Here is a 21299-nt window from a genome sequence, read left to right on the forward strand (position 1 = left end):
ACAGAGGGAAAATCTAAAACTGCTAATTTAACAGGGATCCTTATTACATAAATAACTAAAAAAAAAACTCAACATAGTGGGTACATGAATTTCTCCAGCAGACCCTGTTGTGGCAAACAAACTCCTATAAAGCAATATTTTCCTTCAAAATGTTTGCTGAGGATCACACGGGCATCTTTCCTAACATTGTGAACACTTGTGCATTCCACTTTTCCTAATCTGGACTAGGTAAAATCTTTTTCAAAGAAAAAACCCTATTCACTAGCTCTAATAAGGGCTGTCAGCTCAATTACACAGACTAACTAATGGGAGACTACAAATGCCCTTGCACAACTGTATATAGCATGAAAATAACATTAACAATAATGGTGTTATCACCTGAGAATTTTAGAACAAAAACTACCCACATATGGTTCCCCTTAAAGGTCAAATAAGGGAACATCAATCTATTCTACTCATCCTTTCATAACTTCATCAGACAGGATGGGCAGTAACATGCCATATTTTTTTAATTCATTTTATTAATCTTAACAATTTTAAAACAGTATTACTGAATAGCCAATTAGATGTCTCATAGCCATTCCTAGACAGCTTAGACAGGCTCAAGAGAGAGTGAGAAAAAGAGAGAGAGAGAGCACATGAATCAAGAAAAATGACAATGTGTTATTTAATTTTGCTTACCCTTAATTTGCCCAGGAGCTAATCTCCCTAATCTCCTGACCCATGCAACAGTAGGTAACTGAAACAGGTGGCCTCCTGCTGACAATATTTGCCCTCATTTTTGGCCACTGGGCTCGAGCTGTGTAAAAAAATAGCACATTGATGCAAACTTTATTTCATAGCCTTTTGAACTGGCCTTAGCACAGCAATTATGAGTGAAAACCAGTATTTCTGTATGCATGGCAGAGCTATTCTCTGCATATGGTCTACAGACGCTGCTATCCCTTGATAATGTTATTCAATAGGATAAACCCCACCTGCATATCTCCTACACTTGTATTATTTCTCAAGAAAATAGTAATATCCCCATGTGCTCCTAACAGAATATGCAATATTTCCTTTAGCTAATGTTACCTAAAACAGATCTGTGGTGTCCAATCTTGTTCCAGGAAGGCTTAATCAAGGCCTTAAAGTAAATTCTTCCATTTCTTAAATGTGGTTAAATTACTAATGGCGATATCCTAAACATGATTAACATGAATTGACAATTAATTTTGACCCTAATTTCCCTAGGCACATTATAGCCTCAAACATCATTAGAGCAAAATGTACATTACCTGTAGTGTTTTATCCTACAATGTTAGAATCAGGAAATGTAATTATTACAAATAAATATGAGTATTATAGGTGCGGTGCACAGCTTTTGAGTTAGGTATAAAGTTCTTTTGATGATGAAGTTGGTTTTTGAGTTTTGGTTTAAAGGCGCTCCTGCAGGTGGCGTAACCGTCCGTTTACGCTAATTTGAATCTTAGGGTGAGTGTGTGCATAGATGATGCAAACATCCCTGCGGTGGGCACTCCGTTGAGGTTCGTATAAAACAGACTCCACTAGATTCAGAAATGTGTTTATTTCAAATTCATCACAATCCAATTCAAATGTCTTTGTCCATTGTTATTTCACAATGCAAATTTTTGTTTCACAAAATTTTTTCCACAATGATGCTCCGATGCATTTCGGGCAATATTTGCCCTTTCTCAAGGAGCCCTGTAATGTTAAAAGTGATATCAGTCTCCTACATAGCCCATGGTCATGATTTAGTATATGCAACGATTAAATCAACATTTATAACGTGGCAATGTACACAAAACTGGTGTTCATGCATGGTCTTTCAATGATAGTGTTCTAAACCAGGGGCCATACTATGAGAAGCAATGGTACCAACAGCTATCGGGAATGTCAATGGGCAATTGCGCCGCACCGACATACGCTAACCTATACATGGCTGAGTTTGAAGCAAGGAACATCTATGACAACCCAAATTGGATGGAAAATCTGTATATATATGTTTGATATATAGATGACCTTTTCTTCATGTGGAAAGGCACCAAGGAGAATCTAGAGGCGGCTTTATTGGAGCCGAACACTAAAGACAATCAGATTCAACTCACATGGAACATGAGCATAGACATGATAAGTTTCCTGGATGTATTAATTAAGAGAACTGAAAATGGATTAGAAACTGATTTATTCAGAAAAGAAACGTATAGGAACAATACACTGTATTATTCAAGCTTCCATCAAAACTCGTTAAAACGACACTTGCCTTACAGCCAAATGTTGCGAGTTAAACGGATTGTTTCAAATCAAGAACTCTGCAATAAACGCATTAATGAAATGCACATTAGATTCTTGGAAAGAGGATACCCCCAAGCCATCATTGATGATGCCACTAAAAAAGTCGCAAAGATCACTCGTGAGAAGGCGTTAACACAATCGACCAAAAAAGAAGACACCAGGATGGTGCTAGTGTCAAAACATTCTACACTAAGTGGCCGATACAAAAAAATCATACTTAACCATTGGCGGATCCTTGCAACTGAACAGGATTTCAAAAATTTGTTTGAACACCCACCTATCTTTGCATACACCAGGGCAAGCAACTTCAAAGAAATTCTATCCAAAGACAGCGCTCCACAAATTGTGTATAAGGGAACCAAACCATGCCTTAGTTGCAACAACTGCAATAATATCATCAAGGGCAATAAAATCAACCATCCAATGAAAGGGACGGAAATTAAAATCAACGTGAATGCAACATGTGATTCTTCCAATTTAATTTACCTGCTGAAATGCCCATGCGGGAAGATTTATATTGGAAAAACTGAGAGGAAAATAAAAACCCGCCTAAATGAACATAAGTCTAATATACGGACCAAGCAAGAAAGATCCAACATTGCCATGCATTTTTTAGAACATAAGCATACAGTGGCACAACTAAAATTCATGGTGCTTGAAATAATTGAAAAGAAGGAAGGCAGAGACAACAACAAAATTCTGTTGCAGAAAGAAACAGCTTGGATATACCGTATGCAATCTATGAAGCCATCCGGGCTGAATGACCGGATTGAATTAAGCTGTTTCCTATGAGTACCCTTGATTGTACATATGGACACATTGTTCAATTGTAAACGACTGTTATTGATATGTTAATGATACCTTTGCGCACACACTATTCATCGCAAGACATGGTCACTTTGCGTATCTGAACTTGCACATCACACTCTTTCCCAATTACCCACATTGTCCCACATCCCTTCAAGATTCACATTTAGCACCTCTTTAAAATGGCCGACAACTTTTTTGGGTGTACGCAAGTCCACCGTTTATTTCTACTTTCTCCGATCACTCAGGTAGGAGTCCTTTGTTTATTTCCTAAGATGGCCGACAACGTTTTGGGTGCGTGGAAGTCCGTCTTCCATTTCCACCATCACCGATCCCCCAGCTATGAGTCCCTCATTTATTCTACTACTTGAGTTCCACAAGACCGCACCAAACCGTCACCGGAGATTCGGAAGCCTATCTACGCGTTTGAACCGATTAAGACGAATACCGATAACATTTTCCAGTAAGTCGGGCGCGCCCGTGTCTTACTCTAACATGCTTTAACTTTTTTTCTTTAACTCGTAAGAGGCAACAATTGACCCACGCTATTTATTTTTTACAGCACCATTGAATTTATTGAATTCAAAGACGATTATTGTTAGTAGAAACACATAAGCAAGCTTCTTCTAGATACCTAACATGTCTTGAAGTGCAATATTAATAAGACAAACATGTTAGTTAGTAGATTAACGTTATGTCGAGAGGACTGAATACAAGCAAGTCGCATTACGTGCGAATCCTTGCTCCATCAGCTTCCATTCACAAAAATGTTGTAACCATGCAAAGTGGTTGCAAGTGGAATATGTCTAGGCTGGTCAGATTTGAGGGTGATGTATCTACATTTCCTTCTAGCCTTAAACGTAATTCTCTTGGCACTGGATTATGCAGATCTACTGAGAATTCCTCCAAGAGATTTTCTCAGAGATCTCATCATGTTCCTTCACGATCGCAATACTGTTATTGTCATTGGTACTGCTGCGCTGTATTGTGGATTTTGTTGCCCAAAGTGCTCAAGTATCATCGCCAGTTTAAGCCTCCCTTATGGACCTCCATTTGAGACCTTTTCCCTGCCTGTGCTTGTTTCTGTGAATAGCACTGTGGTAGTAGTAAAAACAGTGTCACTTACCTCACCCCCCTGTTCTTGCTGGCTGGCTGCCTCCTCCACCCACACACACACACAAGTCAGGGTTGCAGGAGTGGAAATGAAAATGGTAGCTTGGTTGTAGAGTAATTTCCTTCACACCCTTCACTGCTACAAACAACTCGATTATTACCCAACTTGCTTACTTGGTCGATGGTGGGGTTGAAGCCTTAGCTACAGGCTCGAATTGCCCCAGTCTGGTCTGGTCTGGTCTCTTCCACAGCTCCCAACAGCTAGATCCAATAGCTACAGTAGCTACTACAGGCAGTTTTGTGGCTGCTACTCTCTGCCACAGAAGATTAATGTAAACTCATGCAGGTGGCTCAAATGTTTTACTGGGCACTATGCCACCCCCTCTGACTGTCTTGGCACTACAGAAAACACTCAACAAAAAGAAAAAAAAATATTCTGTTCCTCTGAGAAGAGTCAATAAACAGGGAATAAAAACCAACCTGACCGCGTGGGTTCAAAGTTGGGAATCCAATGTATTGGATTATAATGCCCTCACACACCCTATCAGATGTCATGCTTCATCATTGGGCTGCTCCTCGTCGGGTCGACCACCCGGGCCCGGTAGGAGAGGGTAGGTCGACAGTCTTCGTGCAACTTGCACCGGTAAACAGCGTTTACAACGCAACTTTTACCACGCACTACCTTTACCACACAACTTTTACAACGCAATTCGTTACAACGAATTGCGCTGGGGGGCGCTGTAGGATAGGTAATAGTTTAATTTGCTATCAAACACCTTCCCTACTATCCAAGGGGACTGGAGTTGGAATAGTAAATTAAACTATTCACTATCCAGCGCCCCCCAACGCAAGTCGTTGTAACGACTTGCGTTGTAAAACCTGCGTTGTAAAGGCATGCGTGGAAAAAGCATGCGTTGTAACGACATACATCCACTTGCACCAATACATGAGGAACCCCTCGTGTCTTTTACCTACAGGGGACTGTGAAGCCTGGTTAGTTCATAATTCTGGGTAGTTCCAGTACTACCAGGTATACGACGAGTTAGTATTATGGTTGATGTGAGTGTGCTGCCACAACACCATCTTAGTTTTAGTTGTAGATAGAATACCCCTTGCTTTGGTCCTGACGAATTGCCCGCAGACTATTCACTTGGCGAGAAACATGTTGACCGACCACGTATGACAGCACCACAACCTGAGACATAACCTCAGCTCAACGCCTCATACCTTGTTGTTTTTACTTAGGGTAGGAGACCCCTTGATTAAAGTTATTTTCGTAGGTACTCCCAACCCTATTTTATATTAATTTCTAAACACACCATTACACACTCATCTACACACACCAGGCCCCTCACCCTCACTTCACCATACAGCTGTTGGAAAAGATCTCCGATAAAGTGCCCTTACTATAGGGAGCCCGTCGGGTATTGCACACCGACCCGACGAGGAGCAGCCCAATGATGAAGCATGACATCCGATAGGGTGTGTGAGGGCATTAAAATCCAATACATTGGATTCCCAACTTTGAACCCTGACGGTCAGGTTGGTTTATATTCCCTGTTTTATATATTCCCTGTTTATTGACTCTTCTCAGACGAACAGCACATTTCTTTTTGTTGAATAGTTTCCAGGGGCCTTTATGATGGACCTTTTCAAAAGCCCTCTGTCCCCCATTTTGGTACTACTAAAGAAAACACACCGACCGCCAGTTGGATCATCAGCCTGCTGCCCAGCCGTACACCTGTACCTGCCCCCAGGTGCGCGATGCCCATAGGGCTCAAAGGGCTTCAGCCCCCCTCATCGTGTGTGTCAGCTCGGGCTGAGACAGCTTCCTGGGCACACACACACAGATTTTTGAGCTAAGCTTTGCTGCACCCGAGTACTTCACAGGTCTTTAAAAGACCATTTACGTGTTAACAAGGCTTTATTGTTTTTTCACCCATTCACCCATTCATCTCCACTCTGCTTATTGCACGAATATCTTTAGTAGCCTCCCCCTGAAATTTTTAGTACCCCCACCCCCGAAACTTGGCTCTAGTTGTGCCTCTGCCTGCCCGCCTCCACAAGCAGGTCGGGCACAGTGACGGTGGAAGGAGGCAGCTGAGGCAGAAGCAAGTTGCACGGCACAGCACTCCGGGCAACTCTGTTGCAGGGGCTAAAAGCCCTGCTGTCGGGGTCAAGGCCACAGTGAGGATCGCAAGAGAGGAATTCTAAGCCCAGAAAGTTTAAAAGTTGAAAAAACTTCCCCCGTCGGACTGTCAGGTGAGAGACATAATACCAAGACTCTCAGCGGGCTGCCGCTTCCTGAGTTCCACGGCTCAGTATCTGTAGTTCTAAAAAGCAGGTGCTGAGACAGGTCACTATCGGGCTCTCCATTTTAGCCCTCACTCTCAGGGTGAAAAAAATATCCTATCTCTGCAACAGTACCACACTTCACTGCATTTGATGTAACTTCAAAGAGACTCATTATAGTTCTTTCACAGTCCCACAATTTCAGAACTGAAGCTTTTCAAATATGCTATACTATGAAGACATGGTTGTTGCTTAATGTTATGCAACTAACAACCATTGACAAAGTCAATAGTACTAGCTTGTTGCAGGGGCGTAACACAAGCCCCCACAGCCCACGCGTTGCGGGGGGCCCCGCGCTCCGGGGGGCCCCGGCCGGGCCCTTCCTCACGTAACACAATACATCTGTGATGCACTGTAGGCTCTAAAATGGTGCGCAGCGTGGGCCCCGGCCGGGGCCCCTGCGGGAGTCTTTGAAACGGTGCGGGGGCCCGGCCGGGGCCCCTGTGAGTCTTTGAAATGGTGCGGGGGCCCCGACCCGTGTGAGTGTCTGAGTGAGTGAGGCACTTTTGTGTGAGCAGTTATTATTATCAGTCCACTCGAATCTATGAAATGGCGGTGCCGGACAGGGTGGATGCGCGTGGGCGCAGCGCGCACACACTTGTTTACTCCCATGAGACTGAGAGTCCTGACTTTCACTTTACGCAGCCGCGTATGCGCGTGGGGGGCGGGGGCAGGGCTGTCTGGTGAGTGGTGATCAATGCCAGGCAGCCCCAGGGGTACAACACATGCGGCGGCGCAATGAGTTTTAGTAAGGTGTGGCATCATCGGGGGGGCACATAGCCATAGTCCAGAAGACAGAGAACAAAGACAAAGCCAGGCCCGCCCAAGCTCAGGACTGTCCGAACTCCGAAGTAAGTCCGTCACCGACGGGGCCTCCAGGGGGTCCACTCTTCCAAACAGTATAACAAAGTATTTTGCCCTTGGCCCTCTACAGTGTCAACAAACATACAGGTAGTAGGAAGGGCAATTTTGGGAGACATGCATGCATGCAACTGAAGCAGCAATAATGAACTGGGGAAATCTTGGGAATGACGCTTTGAAAGTTTTGATAAAACTTTTTGGTACACGCTAAGCTGGAAAAATGTTTAAAATAGAGAAATGTCCTAGTGTCAAAACTGCAGCTTTGATGAGAATGGATAAGACGCATTTAAAAAAAATCCCCTTTGTTTAAGAGTTATGGCAAACAGCGTTGAATTCTAAATAACAGTACTTTGACTTCATAAATCATGACGGACTGGCGCACTAGCTTTCGATATTCATAAACTTGGGTAGCATGTATGATTAATGTATGATTCAGTGACTTGTCCATAGCACCTCACAGGTCAACTCATCATTTTCCTAAAATTGTATTCTATCTCGTTCCTAATTGATTGTCTGAAAGTAGGATTCCCCACAGTAGCCTTTGGAGTCCTCATCATGAGAGTACTGTTGTCCTGGCATTGTGCTATTACACAAACAAGGGTAACGGACTGTGATCTTACAATGTTCTGCATAGATATTCGGCATGTAATATATCGATGTCAACAACCCTTTAGTGCCATACAAATTGTTTCACACGTAAGCCAAAGTCTGCAGACTGTACAGAATGAGATGGTAGCGAGCCTAGGCCAGGAAGGCATTGCTATGCCAGACACTCTTCCACAAAATGACCACTATGACTTATTGCCATAATAAACAAGTTACACACCTGCATTTTGTGCGGCTTCCAGGTCTTATGAAAGCTTAGGGCCTGATTTAGAGCTTGTCGGACAGGTTGCTCTGTCGCAATTAGGCCCAAAGTTAGGAAAACATGTATAAGATCCTTTGCTAAACATAATTGTTGCCACTTTTGCCTACTAAAAACCAATTCTTTGAGGAAACAGATGGCATGATTTTTGTGAACTGATGGCAGTGGGAAAACATTATTTAACTACTTCTGATACGTGTTGTTCTAACGCTATGTCTGGGTAAATAATGCTGACTTATTTTTTGCAATTTGTGCACCTCGCAGAGATTGCCATTATCAAAAACAGAATGAATAGCATAGACAGCTGCTCCACATTTTAAACAAAAATAATTGCTTACATTTCTTTAGCATTAAGCAGGAGCTGAGTGTTGTTCATCTGGTAGTTGATGACTTAGAGACATTAGACCTAAGGGTTAAACAACCCTGGTTGTAGTGTGCTCTTCATATTCAGAGGGGTATCAGTCACGTAAATGTACTTAAATCAGGACATTATTGAAGTTGTTTAAAGCAATTGTGAGTAAAATGGCTGCACTATACTCCTGCTCATTAAATGATTTGATGCCTGGTGCTCTGTATTTTATCTACTTGGTTTCCCCTAGTTGTTTTCATGTTCTCTAACTTTGCTAAGAATGGAAATATAGGTGCATGGAGAGACTTGATTTTCAATTACAACGAGGAGCAAATATTTTGATTGTAGTTCCTGTAGTTCCTTATATGTACTGGTCTTCGGTCAGATTTTCGCTGTCGATTTATGAGATTCTAAGGTAGAATGTGGACTCTTTTGATAGCTGAACATGAAAGTGTCCTACTAAGAAATTCAGATCTACCACATAACATTGAACCTGGAAAGGTTTGTAAAGTCTGGTAGGAATGATTCTCCAGAGCTGGCAAAATATATCAGTGAGATTATGCTGCTGATATCTCCATGAATTATGAGCTCAAACTCTGGCAAAAGGGTCTCAACTTTCCATCTTTCCAAGGTTGGTAAATTCAATATCATTATTCGTATTAGTAACATCGGTCACAAGGCTTAAAATGTTATTATTATCATTATAATTAGCATAAATGGGATAAAGTACGTGTCATACATTATGAGGATAGTGTAAGTCTCTGAGGAGTTTATAATGCCATGACTAAGCTAAATTCAAACATCCCTTTAATATATGGAAATACCTGCACTGCTGTCAGACTCTTAAAAGTAAATGACCCCAATAACTTACATCATAGTGCTCCAAGCTTTCACCAAAAAAGACGACCTCCTAGCCACATGTCGTACCGTGGTAAGCAACTTTTGTCCATAGAGTCTGGCACTGCTGTTTCATTTAAAGCAGTGAGGAGGTAGATACATCGTGATGTGATATACAACCACCACATTCATTCATAAATATTTTCTAAACAATGGTCCCTTTAGACAACAAGTCCAAATATGCATATAACCACAGACAAGCGACGGGTAACCGGGAGCCAAAACTACGGAAACACAATGACCTACTGTGAGAAGTTGGCCTGATGTATGATGTCTCCAATTCTGGGGGCACCTTATATCAGTCCAAACAATCCCTTATGGTGGTGGTTGTAAGTCAACCTTATAGACAAGCTATCCTAGGGGTAGCATGGACTAAGCAGCCTTAAAGGCTTTAACTTCAGAGGGCGAGTGAAGCCGGCTGTTTTACCATATGCAATCCTGTAATACCAAATGAAAGGACACCACACAAGTTATATATTATCAAAATATATGTATTTATTGTTAGAATAGTCCCCACTACTCTTTATGAGCAATGAAGCACAAGCATTTAAATAAAAGCACAGTGTAACATACACAAGTTGCACAATTATGGATGAGGCCGGTGGCCACTCAAACCATATATCAAAAAAGTGGTATAACAATCACTAATTGATCGGGGGTAAGGCCTAGGGCCTTGGGAATCGCTTGGACTACAAGGGACTAACAGCAGTTAGAAAGGGAGTAGCCCGCGGGATTCGGGCGCAGTGCCTAAAGCACAAGCATGCACCAATGCAAAGTCAATGGTGCGTAAAAGTTATCGGGTTACAGTTTTAAGAGTCTTCGACTGGACTAGAAGGACAAAACTTTAGACCTAGACACTAGAGGTGTAAACCACTACAGGAGCACTGGCGTTCAAGAGTTACCTCACCCACAGGAAGCGGGTGCACAGGTGCAAAGATGTGTCGGGTTTCATCACGAAGATCTAGGGTGCCTGGAGATGAAGATGCTGCAGGCGTCCAGAAGAGAAGTGTCCGGTGCGATCCAAGGGTGGATCGAAGTTGTAGAGTACCTGAAAGCAGAGGGGACAGAGTCTGGGTCACTAGCCAGTGACCAGGAAGGAACCAGGAAGGAACCAGGCAATGTTGTGCGCAATCAGGTCGATGTCGTGAAGCTTGTCTCCGCTGCCACGTGGACTCTGGGGCACCGAGGATGTCCAGGAGTGGATCACGAGCTGTCCCACGAAGGCTCTCGCTGTCGGCGGTGTCGGCTTCCGGATCGGAGTCAACAAGCCTTGGCAAAGGCAACCCACGCAGGATTCGAAGATCGCTTCTTGATCGAACCAGGAAGGTCAGATCGGGTGCTCTTTTTCAGGGGAGCGAGGCCCAATCTGGAGCAACCAGACTAGCAGAGCAAATTCAAAGGTTCATCGGTTCTGGGGCCACTAGCCAACGGGCAAGCGACCGGACCAATGCGTCAAGCAGGAAAATGCAAAAGGGCCCCACGCAGCACTCGTCGAGTGTGGAGGGGTGAGCTTCGGTGCAAAATTTGCTCCGGGCTGGAGCTTCTCAAACTCCAACGCACAGCTTCGAGGGAGCCTCGAATGCTGCACGGTCAGCGCTTCGTGGTTTCTCCAAGATGGCCGCTCCCACGCTTCAGGTCGCCTCCACGGGTCTCAGCTCTGCATAGACTGTGGATCGGGCTGTTAGAAGGCAGGCACGCTGGGTCTAGTCGATCTCTGTCGCTCGAGTTCCGGCGGGAACTGCAACATAGCAAACGTCGAGGTGCTGGATGGTGCCTGTTTGCACAGGGTGGTCACTCCTTGACCACAAGGGAGATTCTTCTGTCTTCCACGTCGAGTGGGATGTCGAAGGGTCCAGAGTTTCGTTTCATAAGTTTCAGTCAGGATCATCTGATGTGCATCTGCACAGCTCCTACTTTTATGTCAAATCAAGGGGCTGGATTACCTGCTAGGTCCCTCCTATGGGTGGGACCTGGGAAGGGGGTGGTTACACCCCTTTCCCTTTGTCCAGCTTCGTGCCAAGACTGGGGCAGGAGTGCCCCAGAACCGGTTTGACTGGAATCTGCCCAGGGACACCTTGTGCGCCCCAGGCAGTGTCTAGTTTCTTTCAACCCTCCCTGCTACAATCCAACTATCTCCTGTCTGGGGTGGTGTGACACCTCCCTGTGACAGGAAACCCTTTGTCCAGGCGTCCTCTGCCAAGTTTCGGTCAGCAGCAGGAGGCCAGACATGTGTCTGTGGCAGCAGCATCCATTTTGTGATGCTGGGGCTCTGGTTAGGATTAACCGCGTTTCCCTCTAGAAGGGGGGAATGCTATCACCATCACCAGGACTGGCGAAGGGGTAGTATCCCAAAGTGTATGACACCAAACACGACATGTTTTGATAAAGCCAAACCAGAGTTGCAATAACCGCGAGGATTATAATACACTTAAGAGTATATGGTATGGCAGTATCACTGGAACAGCATTAAGGAATTGGTCCCAACACTGCAGACAGGCTCAGCTCATGCTAGAGCACCATCTCACATAAAACCAAGCACTCTGCCTCCAGGACTGTAAAGGCCTGCCATAGGAGTGACTTATAGGGATATATGTGTCCAGATATAGGTTTAGACATAGGTATACTATATCTAAGCAAGGGGTGAGTACACCACCTTGCCCCAGCTGTGGGAACAGGCAGTTGTGTCGATTTAAGTACCAGCCAGGGGTGGCAAAAGATATGCTGCAGCCCCTGGTAGGCCTTGGATGCACCTATGCCCTGGGCACCTATAGTGCACTGTACAGGGGCTGATAAGGTGTCCAGTACCAAATTGGTTATGTACCTATAGTACATGGAGTCCATTTAAAGAGAGAGCAGATAGCCTGGGGCCCTGATTAGCAGGGTCCCAGGCCAACTAAGTCGAAAACCAGCTAAACACAAGGCAAAAAAAATCTGGGGTAACCATAGTGAGGTATCCACCTTCCTACACCTACACTTAAACCTAGCTGCTTCACACAAAACCTGTTAATGCGCTGGTAGAAAGCCATGTTTATGAGTCAAAAGCACTCTGGTCATTGCCCTTCCCGCAATATGGATATCTGGCCAATTAATGCATGCCTATTTACTGAAAACGCTGACTACAAGTGATATGTTAAAATAAGGGAAATAAAGAATTATCACGGGTCAGCTGCAGGTGCCAGGAGTGTGCATCCTGGGAGAGATGCGAGCCACGCACTGGTTGAATCTTCAGCTACTTTGGCATGCATTTCTAGGGCCTGGAACTGCAATGTAAATGACATCAGGCTACTGAGCACTAATCGCAGAGCGTGAGGTACCAGCCTTCTATTACTCATAGGAACCCCGCAAGAGAGGAAGGGGTGCAGTCACATAACACTGCAACAAGGTGTAAAAATAGGACAGGCGACTCCGTAAGGTTGGCATATTTGGGCAAAATGGAAGGCTTGGACAAAGGGCGCTGAGGATTGGAATAGGATGCCAAGCAGCAGGGGTGGTGCTGACAGCAAGGAGAGGAGATAGAGCGATGCCAATTAATGACAGCTCCGGCGCAGTAGCTGTATGCACAAGGAGCCCCGGGAGACGAGCACAGACTGAGTGAGCCGAGGAGGGTGCTGCCTGGGAGATTGGGTGCTGCCCGGTCTGCAGGGGGGGCTCTGTCGCTGGAGGGGGCGCTGTTGGCAGGTCCACATTTGCGGGGTACTCTCTATGCAGTGAAGCCGATGCTACCTAACTGGGGGCGGGTGCTGCCTGTGTGGGTGAGTGGGAGATGCTCGGCCCTTGGGAACGGTGCTGACTAGTACGAGTGAAGGGTTCCTACCTGACTGGATGGCCGCCTCCTTTATTTTCCATAATTTAAATTGCCCGGCCCCGGCACCTACCTGGCTAGCCTTGCGCTGCGGCGCTGCCCCCCCTCAGCCCCTGCCTGCCTTCCCACTTTCTCACTAGAACTTACAGAAAGATAATATAGAGGCATTTCATTTAAATGTTGGAGGTTTCAAAGCAAAATATGCTAGATTTCTGGGTGGTAGGGCAAAGTGGTACATGGTGGGCCGCGCCACCGGGGGGGGGGGGGGGGGGGGGGGGGGCATGGTGGGCCGCGCCGCGGGGGGGCCTCAATGTGCTTTGCAGGGGGGCCCCCTCAAGTTTGGTTACGCCACTGGCTTGTTGAAAGTGTTATTTTACTTGCTGTATTATATATCTGGATCTAATGACAGAAGTAGCACACTAAGCTAAGCATAGATTTTCAGCTTAGGTGCTTTTAAGCCACGCCCTTAATTATATCGGTTAAGCCCCTTTGAGAGACCTCCTTCATCCTCCCCCCCCCCCCTCCCCCCACACCCAGTTTTTTCATCCGATTTAAAGCCCTGGATAGCTTGTTCCAGTAATGAGCTGGCATTATTTCACAGTCTCCGAAGGGTGGTTAATTTGCTTCCAAAAATTTAAAATACTTTTAATATCAGTCAGTCGAATAGTTGGGCCAAATTATCTATCATTCACCCCTACTGAAGGCACACAAACCAGTCACGGAATAGTGTGCTCCCTAAGCCACGCCGTTCTCATTATTTAAGCAATTCAACCACTAGGTCTATTAACTGTTCCCGAATTGTCTTGTTGCTCACTGAATTCAGTTATTCTATTTGTAAATGAAAGATCGATATATGAATTCATAATAACCTAGGCTATATATTACACCACGCACTTAGCAAAATAGACCACGCTTCGTAGAGTCCTATTTTCCACCCGCCTCCCATTGGAGGCGCGGATCTCTACGTGCGTAGCCACGTGCTCTCTTTGCTCTCGAGTTCTTGTGCGCCTGTTAGCTTGCCTTGGTGATTAGTGTCTGGGTTTCTGAGCATGCGCATTAAACTGACTCGCTGGCACAACTGCACTGTGTTCACAACTAGAAGCCGTTTGCCTCGGGGGGCTTCTTCTTACCAATTATCTCCTTCCTTCCCGATAGCGTCAAAAAGTCTGGACTTTAATCGTGGCAATTAGAATATATTAGTAGAGGTATATAACTTCGGGATCATTGGAAAGAAATGTTCCAGCACGGTTCAGATGAGGTGAGTAACGTTATCTGAAGGATTTTTGTGTTTTTCTCACACATGATATTAACATGCAAGTCCAGTAAATAAAAGATTTAACCAACTTTTTATAGTTGTGTTATGTGCAGAGTATTAAAAGATGACTACGGGCGCGTTTTCGAAAACGGACAGTTATTGTGTTTTAGGTTTGTAAACACATGAACATGTATTGATTATCGTTTTTATAAACAGACACACGAGCCTTAAACGAACACTTTTTGTTCCTATTGGAAAACTCCAACAGTATTTGAAATTCCAGCCAGCTGTTTAATTTTCTGGCCTTGAGAGCTTAAACATCACTTTTACAATGCATCCCTGCAGGTGTGAGCTAGTGATGCTTTCGAAAAGTCTATTTGAACAGAATATCAGCTCACCTGCTGTCAGGTTTAGAGGTGGAGCGTTGATAGCGGGGTTAATTCAGATGAATAATATACTTGCTGGTGCGATCTATGTGTAATCTCTGTCTATACATTTGAGTCCGTCAGTATCTCAGATGGGTGATGTGTTGGAAGCTGAGAATTACATGTACTCTGTGTGTCAGAGGTTTATATTTTATGTTAGATAGCACAGTACGTCAATCAATCAATCTGTATTTGTATAGCTCAGCACTGTCACCCCTAGGGGTGTCTGGGTGCTGAGGATGCTGTGTCTCTGTCAAAAAGCGAGGTCTGGAGTCTCTTCCTGAAGCCTGCAAGGCAGGGTACTGTTCGGAGGTGGAGGTGGAGGGGAAGGCCGTTCCAGGTCATCAATCAATCAATCAGGGAATTGTAAGCACGCATCTCACCCGTGAGGGTCTCAAGGCACTGGGCCGGGGTGGGAGGGGGGGGGCAGATCCTTTCAGCCGAAGAGCCAGGTCTTGAGAGTCTTTCTGAAGGTGTTCAGGTAGGGGGAGCGTCTGATGTCTGCCGGAGCTCGTTCCAGGTCCTGGCTGCAATGTGGGAGAGCGATCTTCCGCCTGCTCTGGCTCTGTACATGCGAGGGGTTTCGGCCAGTGCGAGGTTGGCAGATCGGAGAGGAACATAGGAGAAGGAGCGTCCCCCGCTACGGCTGTGAAGGATGCGGGAGGTGTGAGCAAGGGTGATTGAGGACAAGCGCAGTTGTCTAGAGGGTTGGTGAAATTTCAGTCCGTGGTTGATGTAGGGTGGTCCTTAATCAAAAGGGCTATGTAGGCATGCATGAGGATCTTGAGCTGGCATCTCTTCTGAATGAGGAGCCAGTGAATGTTTCTGAGGTGGGGAGTGATGTGTGAATGTTTGGGAAGGTCTAGGATGAGCTTGGCTGCCGCATTGTGTATGGTCTGGACTCCTCTGAGGAGCTGAGTGGAGATGCCGGCATAGAGAGTGATGCCGTAGTCGAGGCGGCTGGTGATGAGGGCCCGATTGACGGTCTTTCTGGTGTTGATAGGGATCCATCTGACGCAGGAAGAGGCACCTGCGTTGACGATGTCTCATTGTCAGTTGGCTGTCAAGGATGATCCCTAGTTTGTGTTCATAGTCTGTATGTTGTTGGAGTAGGTCTGCGTTCAGCAGGTTACCAACTGTAGTCCCAGACAGAGGTGTTGTTCCCGAAGATCAGTACTTCTGTCTTGTCTGAGGCAGTTATATGTCATCCAGTTAGCTACATTGGTTATGGCGCTGGTGTAGTTGATTTTAGCATTGGTGAGCTTGTCAGTGAGCGAGATTTTAAGTTGAGTGTTGTCTGCATATATATTATGTTGAGTCTGTGGTATCAGGCGATGTTTGCGAGGGGGTCATGTAGGTTTTGAATAAGGTGGGGCTGAGTGATGATACTTGGGGTATGCCTTATATAATTTCCTTGGTTGCGGTGGTGAAGGGAGGTAGCCGGACTCACTACGTGCGTCATGTAAGGAAGGAGGCAATCCATTTAAGGGCTTCTTGCTATGTTCCGATGTTGTAGAGCCTGTTGATGACGGTGTTGTGGGAGACAGTGATGAATGCCGTAGAGAGATCCAGGAGAATCAGGGCCCCAGTTTTTCCGCAGTTGAGTTCTGATGTCGTCTGTGGCAGCAATCAGCGTGGTCTCAGTGCTGTGGCTGGCACAGAATTCTGATTGTTTAATCAATGAGAACTAGTCTGTCAAGATGTGATATAAGACTCAAAGCTGTGTGTTGTTAATGAAAAAGAAAGTAAAGTCTTCTTTCTTTTTTATGAAGCCCTCACCCACCAACCTAGTTGGTGGCATGCTTCATCATAGGGCCCACCTGGTGACTAGTGCTACTACCCCTATATTACAGCGGAGCAGGTATGTTTACTGAGTGTGCAGTGAAGGTGACGTGAAAGTGAAATTTAAAAACTGTCCAGTGGTCCCATTACCCAAAGAGATTAACTTTAATATTTGGGCCTCTTGCAATAGTAAAAACAAGGCAACAGATGTAGGTGGAGTGGTATTTAGGAGACTCCTGCATCCAGTGGGTGGTCTACATGTTTCAGCCATGCCTTTAGTGTTAACTGGCTTTCCCCAGGACCTAAAAATGTGAAAAGTGCGCTCTATGCTCTCTATTGTGTGTAGATTGAAAGATGTGTGGCACACGCTAAGGTGCCCTATGTTTGAGAAGGCAGTTCCTTCTCAAACCATACAATAGCGATTAGCTATGAATGCCCCATGAGATTCGGCAGAGGTTCTGGCATATGTGAATGCTCAGAACCTTCATGAACACCTATGTTGCTGCATCAGATCTCCGTGGATCCAGTTTTTAAATTTCACTTTCACGTCACCTTCAATGCACACTCAGTAAACATACCTGCTCCGCTGTAATACAGGTGTTGTAGCACACCATGGACACACTGTGTTACCAGGTGGGCCCGATGATGAAGCATGCCACCAACTAGGTTGGTGGTTGAGGGCTTTATAAAAAAGAAGACGCCTTTACTTTCTTTTTCATTAACAACACAGGGCTTTGAGTCTGATATCACGTCTTGACAGACTAGTTCTCATTGATTTAACATATTACCTAGGGGATAAGGACTAGCTCTCCAATCCTCACTCTCCCTTTGATATTTTACACAGAATCCTGATTGTCATGCACCCAGAAGGTGGTTTTGTTCCAGGAATCCGGTGAGTTGTTGGTTGATGGCTTTCTCAAGTACTTTATCTCAGTAGGAGAGCAGGGATATCGCTTGATCATTTTTGAGATGACTGGTGTTGGCAGAGGGTTTCTTTAGGAGGGATCTGACTTCTGTGTATTTCCATCTGTCTGGGAATGTAGCTGTGTTGATGGAGGTGTTGATGATACTGGTGAGTTCTGTGCTGATTGGGTTTGTTGCAGAGGTGGTGAGGGCAGAGGTTGGTGGGTGCCCGGAGTAGATGGAAGACATGATGGCTGTGGTGGTCTGGGTGGTGAGCGGAGACCAGCTGCTGATCGTTTGGCTTGTGTGGGTGGGGGGTTGGAGTGGTCGACGAGGTGTTGGAGATAACAGCAATCTTGCTGTGGATGTAGTCTAAGAGCATGTCGCAGAGTTCTTGGAAGGAGAGGACAGTGTTCTCTATGGCTGTTGGGTTGGCGAACTCTTTGATTATTTTGAAGAGTTCCCTGGTGTGGTTAACCACTGTGTCAATCTGGGCAGTGATGGCTGTTTTCTTAGCTACCTTTATATGCTGTTGATGCATACTGAGGGCTGTTTTGCGGGTTGCTCTGTCGGCGGGGTTCTTTGTGGTGCACCATCACTTCTCCAGTTGGTAGCAGTTGCACTTGGTGGTCGATGCTGTTGTTGCAGGACTCCATAATTAGCATTCCAGTCACGAGTAACAATGAGGTGAAATCATTTTTTTCTTTTATATACCCTCTGCAACTAGCAGCATTTTAGCAAGAGCGCAAAATTGTGAAACTGCAGATTTTAATTCAAACTTTTGCTATTTAACTTTGAAAAAATGAGACCGGTTGACTAGTATAAATACTTATTTTGTGTCCGAAGAAATCACTTTGTATTGTTTGCTGTATGAGTGACTGGTCGCGTTGCTACACACATAAACAGTCAAACTCTACAAGGCGCACATAGTTAAATCTATAAAGTGCTTGAATGAAAAATACATGTACATCTCATTTTATTTCTTTGAAATGTGAAGTGACACCTGAGTGTACCATGTTTGTTACTGAATCTGAGGCACGGTTCCAGCTGTGCTGCACCAGTTTAAGCTCCATGTGACCTGCAACCTCTCTGCGCAGGACACACATCTAGGCAAAAGAAATTAGTGATGGTCCGCAAAGTGAGTAATTTACTGTTGGGCTGCATTAGAATTCAATGTGTGCGGACCTCCTGAATGTGTCCCCAAAGTCGGCTACCAGCAACGGGACACATTCAGGAAAATCGATTGGGGTTGGCCAGCATCCTGGTTCTAGAATATCTGCCCGAACTGGAATCCAGTTGGTTCCCATTCTATCCCATGAATGTTTGTCTTTAACAGGACACTGTAATGTGATAAGTGAAAGTTTACTTTTGCCTCTCCTAGACTGTTGCCACACAAACCTAAACCTATCACCATCTAATACATTAATTGTTCCGTCTACTGTCACCATGCCCTTAACCAAACATAATGTTACCTTTTTCCCACGGCCATCACCAATTTTACTACCACCTTTGCACTTTTAGACCATGTTAAACTTTTCATAATCATACAGAAGCATATTAAGACAAACTATTACACCAGAAAACAAACACTCCAAGTGAAACGTTGCCCCTCGTCGCCTGCATGTGTCTTTCATCGAATTGCCCTTAGGTCGAGATAGCATGGTAATATGATAGATGCTGTTGTTGTCTGTAAAAGGCTGCTTTAATAGGATAGGTCTTACTTTACAGCTTCTGTGACATTGGTGGTGTATCGCTGCTTAACCTGTCACATGTATTATGTTAAAGTAGCTATCCCCAAATCCCATACCTTGATTTGCCCAACCTTTTTGATCTTCTGTTCCCCCATCCACCTTTTCCAATGTAATCACTTTTTGGCACTTCACCTTATTTTGTGGACCCACCTATCATTTTATTCTATTTTTTCTTCGCCTCTTATGTCATATTTGCTGTGAAGTTATCTGGCATCCCAAGACTTGCTATCCCTCCTTTAATGTCTCTGTGTTTTATTGCCATTTAATTAAAGTGATACAAACATGTATATAAGAGCAGGAATCAGTACATGAGACACATATTTGATGTATCAGATTACATCTCTAACGCCTCTTCGAATCAACAGATATTATGGGACAGATAATTACATATTATAGCATCCAAGTAAACAAAGACCATATCATCACAACAATAGTTTCTCAAAGTACCCAGGTCTTGGTGAATCTCAAATTTTGCATAATGCTGAATACTATCATAGACAAATAGTGTTTATAACAATTCTGTGGACCCCAGACATTTAATACTCTATGCATATATTGACAAATGGGAGTTGTAATTGTGGTTCCATCAATGCCATAAGTGATAGAAACAACATGAAAATAAAATAACTAGGTAAAGGAAAAAGAAATCAGTGCAAAACTATCCTGAGGGTCTGAGCACTAAACAAGCATTCAGGGACCTACTTTAATTTGGATGATTCTAAGGGTCACAAAACGTATACATCCTTACGCTGGGGGTATGGGAGGAAAAGGAAGGCATCACAATGACAGTTCTTAACAGTCAAACAGGTTTCTGTTAATCATCCAGACCACTTCAAGGGGATTCTGCTGTACCCTCACCATGCGGAGGGCCATCCTCAGGTTCCCATTCTCTCCCATTACCATCTTTTCTGCTATCCTAAGCTCCAAGCACCTCCGCCCAAAGACCTGCCAGAGTGCCAACACTTATCCCCCTGGGCTTCCTCTCCAATTAGCGCTCGCTACTCTGCTCTGGCCCACATGTCAACATCTCTTTCCCATGTCACCATTACTGGGCCTGTTTCTGCCCTCCAATGCATTGCTATGCAACTTCTTGCCAAGACCAATGCTAGGTCCACAAATCTAGTGCCAACTTTGCAGGCTTTGAGTCTTGGGACTAATCTCAAGAGGCAAACCTCTGCCGTGTAAGGGAGCGAGCTATCTAGTACCCCATTAAGTGCGGCGCAAATACTGTATTCCAGAATACTCACAACCCCAGACAACTCCACATCATGTGGCTGAAATGTGCCTCCGGCTCCATGCATTTGTGACAAGCCCACAGGTATCCTCCATTCATAACATGTAGTCTGTGGGGGATCAGATAGGTCATATGTATATAATTAAATTGGACATATTTAAATTCAGTATTCTTAGGACTACGTTCAGGACTCACCACAATCTTACCTCACTTCTAGTCCGAAAGATCTCTGCCCAGTAATGTTCCCCACCTCTCCTGAATCCTTACCAATATTTTGTGATCATCTCTAGTTGTGCCCTATGAAGCAACTTCACTAAGTGGCGTCTGGAGCCCATGGTCACTAGTGTCTGAAGGATGATGTGGGTTTCCGGCTCTCAGACTACAAATCCCTAATTGTCCACACTAAAACATAATAATTCAAGAACTGGCCAGGTGGCAACTTGCTCTGTGTCAGCAAATCATCTAGGAGGATCATTTCTCCCAGCTCGAAGCAATCATTCAGCTTGATTAAGCCCACCATCATCCAGTCTGATAGCAATTAGCTCATAAATGGAGAAAGAGGATCCCCATGTGTTAACCCTATCAACAGCAAGTGTGGAGAATAGTGG

The 21299-nt window shown here is 44.8% G+C and overlaps 1 protein-coding gene across 1 annotated transcript in view; it reads left to right on the plus strand.

The window, feature by feature from the left end:
* The first annotated feature begins 14437 nt into the window (after window positions 1-14437).
* Window positions 14438-21299, plus strand: part of LOC144755283 (uncharacterized) — a 66480-nt gene continuing 59618 nt past the window's right edge. The window contains exon 1 of the mRNA XM_078644060.1: window positions 14438-14599. Coding sequence (XP_078500186.1) covers window positions 14576-14599 — 24 coding nt within the window. The 5' untranslated portion in view covers window positions 14438-14575. The remainder of the gene's footprint in view (window positions 14600-21299) is intronic.

Source organism: Lissotriton helveticus, chromosome 5_1 (genome assembly GCF_964261635.1).
Source record: "Lissotriton helveticus chromosome 5_1, aLisHel1.1, whole genome shotgun sequence".
Classification (NCBI taxonomy): Eukaryota; Metazoa; Chordata; class Amphibia; order Caudata; family Salamandridae; genus Lissotriton; species Lissotriton helveticus.